Raw genomic sequence first — 13,190 nt, forward strand, 5'->3', positions numbered from 1 at the left:
AGCCTCCGTCAGCACCAAGGAGAGGGAGAGCACAGCGGACGGGTTACACCTCAGGCCTCCAATCAACACAGCGGATGCAAGTGTATACACACCTACACTGCTCAGTGTATGTGAACACACACAGAGTCAGGAGCAGGAGGTGACAGAGCATCACACAACCTGGACCCTGTCTCTGTTCTCCACTCTGTCTCATCAGCTCTTCCTCATCCAACATAACCATCATTTCAGCTGCAGCTCAGAGAACACAATATGTATTCAATGATCCATCATTTAACCATCATCAGGTCTATCCCACGTGAGTCTCACTTTCATAGTTTAGGTCAGGGTTGTCCAAACGAGAGCCACATACAGAAAAACATACGAAGGGCTGGGCCCCTCACTAGAGGTGAACTATATTGCCTCAAAACTTAAGTTATAAGTTAGCTAAATCAATTAATTGTAGGTAAATTATTCTTGATAATTGAATATGCTTTAAACACAGCCTTCATCACAGCTGTACATAGGTTTCATTTATTTTGTTACGGAAAGTGTTGCGGCTCACCCCTTCAATCAGAAGCTTCAGATTGCTGATAAAAGGGGAAATATGAAGGGTATATTTCAAGCTTGTTATGGTAATAAGTTATTGGGCTTTTTATATCACTTAAGATTTGTTAAATATTGACTGAATGTATCTGAACATTAGGCTTATTAAGAAATGAATAGTGTGTAATATATGTTTCATATATATTATGAAACATATATGTGTGAGCCACGTTCCAGTTTACTTTTAGAATAAGCTGTGGGCCAATTAAAAATGCACCCAGGGCCACAGTTGGCCCCGGGCCATAGTTTGGACACCCCTGGTTAAGGCTACATTTTGTACTGATAGTGTCATATGTTCTCACCAGGGTGAATACTGTGATCCATGAACACCTGATTCACTTTATCAAAGTCTGACAGGCCAACAGTTTGTCCACATTATCCAACACCTGACTCACTTTAAGCAATGCTGTGTAATCACCAATGCAGAGCAAATGCTTCAACAATAAAGTCAGACACAATTATCTTTTGATTAATACTTTTATAATCAAATTGAGAAGTGTTTTAGCTCTCTGAAAGGAGCAGACTGTCTGAGCTCAGGACAAAGCAAAAGTCAAACAAGAGGATATAAACGTGTTTTTCAAGATCTGTCAAGTTTAGAAAGGACTTGATTTTGGTCAAGATTTGGAGAAAACATGTTTGTGTGCTCCTGTTCACTTGGGGATTCCAGATTATTGTCTGTACAGTAATTCCAGATTACTGCAAAGACAGGCCTCTTACTGAATATAATAAAATCCGAGACCTAAAACCACGTACTGTAGAGAAAGAGATTGACCTGGCCAAGCAGCGGTGAGCAAACGTTTTAAAAAGTTTAGATTTCCTACAATTTGTGCCGACCAGTTGCATGCACACTGCCAGCCAGAACCAACGTCTGATAAATCAGATAGAATCTGTGCAGCAACATCTGTTAAAACGACCCATTATTCTGTACATACTGTAGCCCACACATCTGCTGCATCTAGTGAGAAAAAGTAATCTCTCAGATATATCCTCTCCGTCTTTTCACGTTGTCATCCTCAAGAATGCTTCTGTTAAAGGTAGCACAAGGGACAACTTGTTTGTCAAGATGCTCTGAGTTGGTGGCTGCTAAGCCATCTTACGGATCTTTTGTGCCCCTTTTGCAATTCATTAACTGTTGTTTGCTGACTCAAAAAGAGAGAGCGCCGCTCAGGATAATCCACCCTCAAGATCAGCAGAAACTGCAAGCAAACACCCCGAGACAAAGGAACGGAGGAGGCGTAGGAATACGTCTGAGTTTGAAAAGAGAATCAACTGGTCCCGCTGCAGTGATTGTTGTAGCACATTTTATCCTCCAGTCTGACCTCAAAGCAAGCTCAGCAGCCGGGCTTAGAGATTTACTAATTGTTTTGGTGTTACTTGACCTCATGGCACGTACTGGAGGAAAACACTGTTAGAGCACTGTTTTGCAAGTTGATTATAGCTTGAGTTGATTACAGTTGGTCAGGCATGGAGAAGGACACGGCAGCGTGAGTACAGTCAGCTTCACAAAGTGACTCACAGAGACATGAAAAGACATGAGTCTGCTGAGAGGCTGGCAGAATGAGTGACCTAGGAATGAGTTTTAGTATTTAAAGTAGCAGTTACGTTTTTATACTTTCCAGATCCACGTGCATGTCAATCATAGCAAATTCAAGATATTAAAAATACACAATATATACCAGAACAAGTCTGTAAAATCTGCAAACAGCGTTTGGTCATTTAGAAACAGCCCAAAAAAAAACATGGAAATATTTTACTAAAAACTTTACCAATATGCTGAAAGTAGTTGATGTATCTTTGGAAAATGTATTATTTTAAAGACTTAAAATTGTGAGCATTATTCAAACTATAATGAGTCCTTTACAGCGGTATGAAAGGATGAAGGAACAGGCGGTCTGTGTTGCACTTCTTACGGATTAAAGCTCACATGACTGAAATCATCTAACTTCAGTTCAGGTTCCTCTTCAGGATGTTCTTTAATCTCCTCCTGTGGATGATCACAGGTGGAGTAAATCAAAGTGTGTTGTTGGTAAGCCTCCCATACAGAGGAGGAGGTGCTGGGCTTACTCACATCAAATAATCTCTCTATGTACACCTCCTCATTGACCTTGTCCCGCAGCATATCCTGGGAATGACGAACAAACGTCACGTAACCGTCAGCGATGTCCATCCCTGGCTTCTGCAAAGGTGGATACGGAGAGAGAAAGAGGGAGAAAGAAATACCTCAGTGTACAAATACTCTGTGACATGTCCTGCTTTCACAATCTCAGTTAGGTGAATAGAGGAGGAGTTTATTTGTTACTGTACAAACTGCCTGGTTGCTTGTAAAGTATAGTATAAAGTAATAGGAATTGGAAATACAAAAGTTAAGCACAAGTTCCTTTCTAAAGGGACTGTCCACCACAGGGTTAGTGTTAACCCCATAGTGCCTTACTAAACAGCTGATACAGAATACATATGAAAGTATCACACAAGGCTTTTCTTCCACATTTGAAACTACTCGGTTGGATGTTAATTAGATAATGTCAGGTTTTATTATAATAAGTTACGAATAGCTCTCACACTGAGCTGCTGTAGAGAGTGTGGTCACAGTGTAAGATTGTGTTTTGCATTGAATGATTAATTTGAGGATGTTAGATTAAATTAAAAACCATGTATTAATGCAACAGATACACTGCCTGGCCAAAACAAAGGTCACACACTCTAATATTTGTTGGACCGTCTTTAGCTTTGATTACGGCTCATATTCGCTGTGGCATCGTTTCCACAAGCTTCTGCAACGTCACTACATTTATTTCTGTCTGCATTAATTTTTCGCCAAGATCTTGTATTGATGACGGGAGATTCAGACCACTGCGCAAAGTCTTCTCCAGCACATCCCAAAGATTCTCAATCGGGTTCAGGTCTGGATTCTGTGGGGGCCAATCCATGTGTGAAAATGATGTCTCATGCTCCCAGAACCACTCTTTCACAATTTGAGCCCGATGGATCCTGGCATTGTCATCTTGGAACATGCCCGTGCCATCAGGGAAGAACAAATCCATGGATGGAATAACCTGGTCATTCAGGATATTCAGGTAGTCAGCTGACCTCATTCTTTGGGCACGTTGCTGAACCTAGACCAGGCCAACTGCAGCAACCCCAGATCATAGCACTGCCCCCACAGGCTGGTGACCTTTTTTTTGGTCGGGCAGTGTATAACAAGAGTAAAGGTTTAAAGCTGTGCTAGTGGCCCATGGAAGCCACAACTCCAAACATAGCCCTCCAGAGAGGCTCCAGGGATATGTTAGTGTGTGGACCCCCCTCACACTAAAGTATTTCAACAATTACTGACTGGTTCAGTATGAATGAAGGTAGACTTTAAAGGTGCCCTCACTTTATCCTGTCCTAGCATGCAGTTAGCTTTTAGCTTGAAGCAACGCTGTGCCCAACAAGTACAAGTACCTCAAATGCTTAGTTAAGTACAGTACTTAAATAAATGCACTTGGTTACAATACTACAGGAGGGCAGACATATTTCAAATGATGAAGTTGTGGCAAATACTACTTACAATTAAGGATAATAAGGATGGTTTTCTAAAATGTTAGAGTCATTTATTATTGGGAGAATAAGGAGAAGTGTTGTAGTGACAGTGATGCAGGACTACAGGGCTGTTCCCCCAGCTCTTGGCGGGAGAGCAGCCCTCTCAGTCTGGCCATGTGCAAAGTGAACAGGGCACTGCAGACACTCAGCGCTTTAATGGCAGAGCAGACTGTTAGGAGGCCTGCCATGCTGACATCTAAAATATTCACTGAGGACAATGTGTTTGTACCCGGCACGTTAGTTCTCTTTCAACAGTTCTTAGCATTGTCCAGATAACACACCATAAACCTTTAGGTCTCACGTCCTCTATCTTTTCTGCCAAATCATACAGATTCAAAAAGTCATGCAACTCATCACTAACTGCCATTAAACTTAGTTAACACATCTGCAATGACACGTACAATGTGTAAATGAGAGTCTTTTACCCAGTGGAACTCTTATTTTGTACATTAAGGACACAATTAGCGTGCTGGGCTGGAAGCTGCGACCCCTGCCAGTGCACACAGTGGCGCGTCACATTCACTGACAAGGCATTAATTTGAAATTTGGCATGTTGCTACGGCCGTAGTGTTGGCAGCTAATACAGATCTGATGCGTGCACACGCATATACAAACACACAGAAATACACACGCAGCACCAGCGGCACCCTGACAGCTGAATGGGCATGTGTTGGAAAACATGGACTCATAACGTGTAGTGCACAGAGCGAGGCGCGGTGTCTGGCCACATGCATATGAATGGACATTTGTGGGAGGAAACATGAGGACATTTGATGTGGAAATATGATAACCAAGGCCATCTGGATTATGGTTCTACATGTGAAAGCATGGTCAAATATTTGTACATCCACAAGAAACAAACACACGTGCAGTCCTGGGGAAATAAACACCCGGGTTTCGGTCCCCTAAACAACCTTAACTTTATAACTTTTTATTTTGATTTGATTTGATTTATTTCGAACATGTAAAACAATAAAATAAAATAATAATAATGAAATGAAACAAGAGAATTAGGATCATGTACAAACTCAAGCAGTATCAAATTGATAAACGAAAAATATTATCGACATACAAATGATAAACAAATGATCTACCCGATTACACATCCAACATGATGTTGAAATGTTAATTAAATGAATGCAGTGCTGATAAATGTGTCAAAGGTTGTTTGTTATTTTTCATAGGTGATTCAAATTACATTTGGTTTGCACAATAATAAAAATGAAGCTCCTTCACTTTGATTTTGCGTCCCTTTTCCCGTGATCCGATCTTAAATGGTCTAAAATGTATATTGTTACAAATCAAATTCATTTTTACATACAATAGATTTCAATAAGCAAAGGCATTTTGGAAGAATCTTACATGCCAGTATTATATTATCGTTCTTTTGCATCAACATAATGAATCTTTGGGTGTTTCACAATTACATTCTGGGTATTACTTTTAAAAACCGCATATTTAGTTTCATTGCAGATTTTATTTGTTTCTTCTTTATATCCACTCCTAGAAATTAGAGCTCTGTGGTTCTGTTTAGACATCATAACCCCTCATGCTGAGGTATCTTTTTTAATTTGTTCATATTTGAACATACTGTAAGCCAGCATCTCTCCAAACCTCAAATAGTTTTAGAAGCCGATGCTAAACACACATGATATGCAGGGTATTACATATTCTCCAAAGCAAATGAGTTATATAAATATATGATTTAGGAAACAGGGATGATTACTGACATTATTAGATGATAGAAAAATAAGTAGATCTCACTTACAGGTACGTCCACATACTTTGAAGCAGCTTTCACCTGGACACAGAGGAGAGAAAGGAGGTGAAAGCCTGACTGCAGCTCGGCCTCCAGTCTGCAGAACCGGCTCATGATTTCAACTGTCAGAGTTCACTCAGATTCACTGACCTGGATCTGTGACACTGTGGGAAACCAGCTGAAGTGTTGAGCTTTTTGGTGCTCAGAAAGTATAAATGAGTATTAAAATACCCATTAAAGATTAGTGAAATTATATATTTTGAAATACATCAGGATTTAACATTAAATTAATGTTAAATTTGTTAATTTAAAAAAACAAAATCTTTAACTAATCAATTATGTATATGTAATATCCTGCTTTATATTTGTTGTAAATATTCCGACATGTTTATTTTCTACTTTTTTAATGCTATTTTATTTCTATTGTTTATATCTAGTATTTAATTTGAAAATCTGAAAATATACAACATTGTATTTATACTTTTTCATTGTTAAACTTCCTGTGCATAAGCGAAATAAGTATTACAGGTACGATAGGTCGAAGTGTAACTTGGGGAAATGTTGTTATATTTTAAATATTAATTAAAAATAAATCTACACTGAATGTGATCACTCACGCCTGGAAGTGTGTCATATATTCGAACAGAGAAGCTAATGATTATCTGCAGGAATATGTTTAACGAAGAAAGGGATGATGGTGTTGGAAGTGATACTTACTGTGAAAGAAAGGAAGGAAGAGAAGAGTGTTCCCTCGTCATATCTGGAGAGCTTGGCTAACACTCCCTCCAGGATGACCACAAACTAAGGAATGGACAGAAAGAAAAATCAGTAGTGCCACAAAGAACCCAGAGTCTATCTCAATCAAACATCTGATAAAAATCAGGAAGTATTAGCAGTAAAATGTCCTTTAATATCCGTAGTCTTGATTCATTTAACTTGCTCAGTGTGTTAAATTATAGTTGCGTTTACCCATAAGCAGTAGCACAGTGAGTGTGTGGGGCAGTTTAAAGTACACTAATAGATCAGAAAAACAATCTATCTCCAGTTGCGGTGATTTTTATTTCCTAATCAGAATAGAGAATAAATGCTCCATCTATCGACAACGCACTCCAACATCTTTCTCTGGAAAAACATTTCATTTGGTCACTTTGAATCATTTTGTTTGGCATTTTGTTGCAGTCAATTTGAGTCACTTTGTGTTCCTTTTGCATGTTCTTGAGGTATTGTATTGACTTTACAATGACAAAGATAACAATCACTTTAAAACAGGAGCAAGTCTGAGCTGTGTAGCTTTCAAAACTGTTGTCCCAAGCTATACAGTACATATCTCCAGTACTGAAATGTGAACACACAAAGAAAATTATACATTTACAAAAATAGAATAAAGTGTATAATATTTTCAGCCATACAATATAGAACAACTTTGCATCAAATGCCTCCGCTGTGTGACAGGATTCTGTAATATATTACCTTAGCTACCAGCAGAGTGATCATCTCCTTCACCGTCTCTTCAATCAGATCGTCAATCTGGGAGTGGTACTGCCTCTGCACAGGAGGAAACACCAGCATGTTCAGCACTGTTCAGCCACACACACACACACACATACACACACACACACACACACACACACACACACACACACACACACACACACACACACACACACACACACACACACACACACACACACACACACACACACACACACACACACACACCCCACCGTGAAGAGACATTAAAGGGAAACACTGGCAGTTATATATTTATATAGTATGTATATTCCTCTGTAAACATTATCTCCTGCAGGAACACCAGGCTGGCTCTCAATAGTCACTATAACATGTTGCTGGTGAGCTGCAGAGGTGTTTAAGAACTGATCACATCTTTACCATAATGTCCTCACAGACCAGCAGCCTGATACGGACTAAAAAAATAGAATACCAAGTCTGTCATTTACATATTCCTATCCCACTCTGATATGATGGTGTTTCTGTCTTATATTTTAAAGAATTAGATTGAAGAGTTTTTTGGCTAGAAGAAAATGTGTTCAAGCTTCAGGCTGCTTAGTATTTATTTTTGACCATTATAATCGAGAAATAAATATAATGACTATAAATGAATGAGACCAGGGGGGAATGAGAATCATTCAACCATGTTGTTCCTTCTTTTAAAACAGGTATTTATTTCCAACTTCTTGCAATTGGAATGAACTGAGATTTTTTGGGGAAATGTAGTGTTGATTTTGAACATTAACACTGCCAGATCACATCATGTGTGACTTGAGACTCATCTTAATTGGGAGTAAACCACAACAAACTGTTCATTTGACATTAGTATGCAGATTATTACAAACATAAATAAACAATGTGCATCTCCTTTTAAACACATTCCAACTGATCACCCAGAAAACTGCTGAATATTATATTATTATATTAAGTGAATGAAGAAATATTCATATTTCACACATACTAATAACTTCTTCAAATGTACAACAACTAAAATAAGAAAGAAACCAGTCTGTAACCGACCATTGATTAGATTAGAGAGTTAAAGTATCAATATTAACTTAGGAATGTAGCAAAGCTCAGAACAATTCAATTTGAGCCAAATCTGATATATTTCATTTGTTTTGTCTGATTTATGTTTCTAAAGAAAGCATTTAGTTTCATTTTATGTTATACACAGATTATTACAAATTTTTTGTTAATTTATGGTCCTAGGTTAAAAAACGTCTTTGCTTTGATGTGCTTAAATAAGACCAACACTGTTACTTAATAATACTTGTTGTGATGAAGAGCTTTGTAACCAGCATGAAGACGTAGGGATGATGTCTGCTGTCATGGAAACTCAGAGCGGTTTCTCTGCGAGGACTCCTTTGTTTAGCCTCCAGCACCAGCGGAACAGTGAAGGACTAAGCAATAATTAATTCATTGTCAGCAATTGGTATCAGTCTCGAGATTTTCCTGCGAAATATGAGATCTCTCACTTCTACCCCATGTATATTCAATAATATCTACACATATGTTAATGAAATCCTAACAATTCAAGTGGAGGAAGACAGACAGGGAAAAGTGATGACTAATTATACATTTGGGAACGGGAGGGTGAGACTTCAATTGAATTTGTAGCCACACTTACCCAGTCTCTAACAAACTTTCACAAGACAGAGAGGAGGGGGAACAAGCAGCAGGAAATAAGAAAAAGAACAAAGTGAAATGGCCCATGTATAATAATGTGAATACTGCAAAAGACGTAGAGACAAAAAATGATGAAGACTGTATTCATGCAACAGAGATAAAAAAAAAGCCATTCCAAAGAGAAAACCTAAATGATTTATTGTCATTTTAACTGATACGAGATTAAACTGTGGCAGTGAAAGGTTTGAACTTTGAAATCAGACAGAATGATTTAGCTCCGCTTTCTGTTTTAAAGGGATAACTGTCTCTTACCTCCTGCCCCAGGTCCATGGCACACAGCTTGGCGGACTGGGCCTTGGCATCCACCATGACGTTGAACATGGTGCAGATGGACTGTGGCACACGGAACTCGGTGGCCCGGCTGCTCTTCTGAAGCTTGGCCTCGAAAGCAGCCCTTGTCCTTCAGAGAGGAAGGAGAACAGACAGGACTTCAGAAATACTGAGGGCATGAGTCAGTCCCCAAACCACCCCAGCTGCCTTATAACATGTTTATTTACACAGTCTCTCAATATTGACATATTAACTCAAAGTCATTTAGATTTGGAAATCACCTTGCCTTAGACTTTGCATTCCAGAATTCAAAACCCACCATCACAGTTTTAAAAAAATAAACAAAAGAAACTCGTGATGAAACGTCACTATGAGCATTAACTCAAGTACCAGACTTAAGTTGAATTGAAACCAGAGTATTCCTTTAGAGTAAATGTGCATACATTAATGGTGAGGATGTGTAAAATCAATTCACTGACCCTTTGTTACAAAACATCATCATCAGACAAACACACGCAGTCCACATTCCTCTGTGAGGTATTTCTTCTATTTTCATTTATTTAAATTAACGATAAAATAAATCTCCTACTTATTTCAAAAGTAATTGTATTTAGTAAAAGAAGTTTTCTTCCAAGTGATACTTAGAAGAAAACTTTTTTAACCTTCTACCGTCTTCTATGAATGGCACGCTGAACTGTACCAGATTTTGTGATAATATTGACTTATTTAGTTAGTTGGCATGTAATGGGACAATGAGCAGCCCACAGGATGCACATGGGATCCCATTATTTCTCTCCAGCTCCAGAATCCCAGTTACACATGTTACTACGAGAAAACAGGGAGTTAATAACTTGTTTGGTTTGCGATCAGACCCATACATATTTGACCAGTTTGTTACCGTTTTACGCATGATTCAATCATGTCACTGGACATCAGCTTCAGGCGGGTTTCCAGGTGTTTGCCGAACTCCTCCTCAGGCCAGTGCAGATCTCTGATGAAGGTCTGCAGAGCGTCCAGCTTCCAGAAGAGATCCTCTGACGTCCCTGAGCCGTTACTGCAGAATGAGGCTAACAGGTTAGCGTTTCAGAGACAGGACAGGGCTGAACGTTAGGGTTAGGGGGTCACATGTTTGGGTGGAGGACTGCTCAGACCAGGATTTACAACAACAGGGCAGATGATTATATCTGAACACCACTGAGGATTGTATCAAGAATATGACTTCCTTGAAGAACTCAACCCAGGCTCAGACACAGCCACAGCGCAGGGAGACATTCAGACACACGAGGACTTCCCTCAAGAGAACACAGGGTGCTACAGCTTCAGGTACCCAGGAGAGCTTTAGAATGGAAAGATGCAAGTCTATAACCAGAGGTCACAGTGTAAACACTTTTAATTTGAGTGGAAAATTATATTCTCACATGACTTTTGAAAGACCTACTCTTCATCCTGTGGTGTGAATTGACTATTTTATCCTGGTCACTGAGGATACTTGTTTTTGATTGGCTTACAGTTGCTGTTTACATCTCACACAGGTTCTGAATTAATTAACCAGCAACAGCCACCATGAGGGTTAGCTAAACATTTCAAAGCTCAGGTTGTTTATACCCAATAAAAAAAGCATTTTGGTTAGAGAGCTGATCATCACATCAGGGGAGCACAGGTTCAATCCCGCCTTGACCAGCCGCTGTGGTCAGGACGCAGTTGTGTCCTTTGGCAAGACACTTTACCCGAAATGGCTATTGTGGGTGTTGTCCACAGAATGTATTGTATAACATGTCTAATATATGTAATATAATGTAATATCATTTAATATAATGCACTTTTAGCCCCTGGAAAATCGCTAAAATAAATACCATAATTATTATTAAAGCTGCTGGGTTAGATCCTAAACAAGTTGTTTTTCTAAATGTTGCCTAGGCGAGGAGTTTAGTTAAAATGTAACTATTTAAAAGTTAAAATAACAAATATATACAGTAAATTGTTATGAAATTCATGATCAAAATCAAAATCCCAATTTGTCAATTTGGCATTAAGCTTTCCACAGAGCATGGTTCTTGTTTCTACTGTATGAGTAAGACATTTTTCTAGGCAAAAGTACGTATATGGTATAAATTAAGAGCATTAACGAGCAAATGATAACATAGTAAAACCACACGCATGCTAGTTGTTCATGTTTATCCACAAAGGCAGCGTGGGCAGCGTTAACATTTAGGACTGCCTTCTTTTAGTAGCTCCTCTTTCTTTTTTTTTCGGCCTCCTTGTTATGGATTTGCATCTTTCCAGCAAAATCAGAAAAACATTTGGAAAAAGTTGAGATTTTATTTCCAGGTCACTGCCTTCTCCATTCCTCCACACACACCATGCCGGGACATTGGCATAAACGTTAACCATGAAAAGTCCAAATTAATTCTTGAAGTCACAAAAGAGGCAGTTCTGCCATATCTGTAGGCCTCGTTTTTTAGGAAAGTGAATTTGTTTCTAAATATAAATTTGATGCTAAAATGCGCTCTCATCATTATTTTTACAATTAAAACTTCGGTGGCTGGTATGTTCTAATCCGAAAGATTCCTGATGGGGGAAGAGGCCGGATGTGCTGCGGTGACAGCATTGCACTCTGCAGGAGGCTGCTGCTCTGATCAGCTTTACACCTCTGATCCCCGTTGTTGGTGCTTTTCACTTAGGTTTTCAAGGTGCTATAGATGATGTGTCAAGTGTTTGCAGGGATATGCAGAGTGCTTTTAATGATAGCACTCTCAATATCACATGCATATTATTAGAAAGCCCTCAGTGGAATCAGAGGCTGTTACACATTATTCACTCTTTTGAAAGGGCTTTACAGTGTATACTCTTAACGAGTTACCTTTCATGATTTAATCATTGATGATAAAAAACTACCAACTTGTCAATCTGAAAGATAAGGTCTTTTATACCTTTATTTTGTTTAAACATTATAGTTGCTTAAGTATTTATCTTGATTTCCTGTAAAAACCTCACAACCAACAATGGAAACAAATGTGGATGGTAAGAAGATTCTTCGTCCATGCCAAGGACGTGTGTGCGTGCGTGCGTGCGTGCGTGTGTGTGTCAGGCTGCAGAGGCTCATACACAATGATAACTAGCAGCCATCCAGCTGGGTGAAGATGAGCCGGGCGTGTGTGTGAGGTTAACACTGGGCCCTGTGATACTTTCTACTTTGGGCATTGGGAGGTTGACATTGGGCAGAGTGCTTGTTGTTGTTTTACTAAACATGATACGAGACAGAAATCAGAGATCTGAGCTGATGCTGAAAAACAAACTCAATTTAAAAAATGTATTTTTGAAAAAATATTTTTAAAGTTTAATTCAAGGACCAACATCTACTGTACCTACTAGCCTCACGTCAGTGATATTTCCATTAATAGGGGCAATTACAAGTAAATATATGCCGCTTATTGTCATGCAAATATACAGCAACTTAATCTGGAAGATTAACATAATGTAAAACTGTTTAAAAAAAGGTATAGGAACATGATTTTCGCAAGAGACAGGGATGAAATTGTTTAATCATAACTGGGTGTTTACGGTTTATTTTTGGATTATTTTTTTGTTTTGTCTTTTCCTGATTACCAATTACCCCTTTTATGTATTTGTTTATTTATTTACTCATTGTTTTAATGTTTTTGTACTGTTAGTTTTTTAAATTACAAATGAATTTTGAATGGTAGATAATTATTATTGGAAATGCATATTGTATGTAGATTTTGTTCAAAGAGAAAAAAAAAAACGTCTTCCCGCTCCTTTTCGGATTTGTAATTAGGCATAT

At 38.6% G+C, this 13,190-nt stretch overlaps 1 protein-coding gene across 1 annotated transcript in view; it reads right to left on the reverse strand.

Moving 5' to 3' along the window:
* Positions 1 to 13,190, reverse strand: part of cadpsa (Ca2+-dependent activator protein for secretion a) — a 153,258-nt gene that overhangs the window by 22,437 nt on the left and 117,631 nt on the right. The window contains exons 23-29 of the mRNA XM_063911579.1: positions 12,505 to 12,629; positions 10,287 to 10,455; positions 9,371 to 9,518; positions 7,391 to 7,465; positions 6,638 to 6,721; positions 5,930 to 5,962; positions 2,651 to 2,758 (exon numbers count right to left, since the gene is read on the reverse strand). Of these exons, the coding sequence (XP_063767649.1) occupies positions 2,651 to 2,758; positions 5,930 to 5,962; positions 6,638 to 6,721; positions 7,391 to 7,465; positions 9,371 to 9,518; positions 10,287 to 10,455; positions 12,505 to 12,629 (742 nt within the window). The remainder of the gene's footprint in view (positions 1 to 2,650; positions 2,759 to 5,929; positions 5,963 to 6,637; positions 6,722 to 7,390; positions 7,466 to 9,370; positions 9,519 to 10,286; positions 10,456 to 12,504; positions 12,630 to 13,190) is intronic.

This window comes from Eleginops maclovinus, chromosome 20 (genome assembly GCF_036324505.1).
Source record: "Eleginops maclovinus isolate JMC-PN-2008 ecotype Puerto Natales chromosome 20, JC_Emac_rtc_rv5, whole genome shotgun sequence".
In the NCBI taxonomy this organism is placed as follows: Eukaryota; Metazoa; Chordata; class Actinopteri; order Perciformes; family Eleginopidae; genus Eleginops; species Eleginops maclovinus.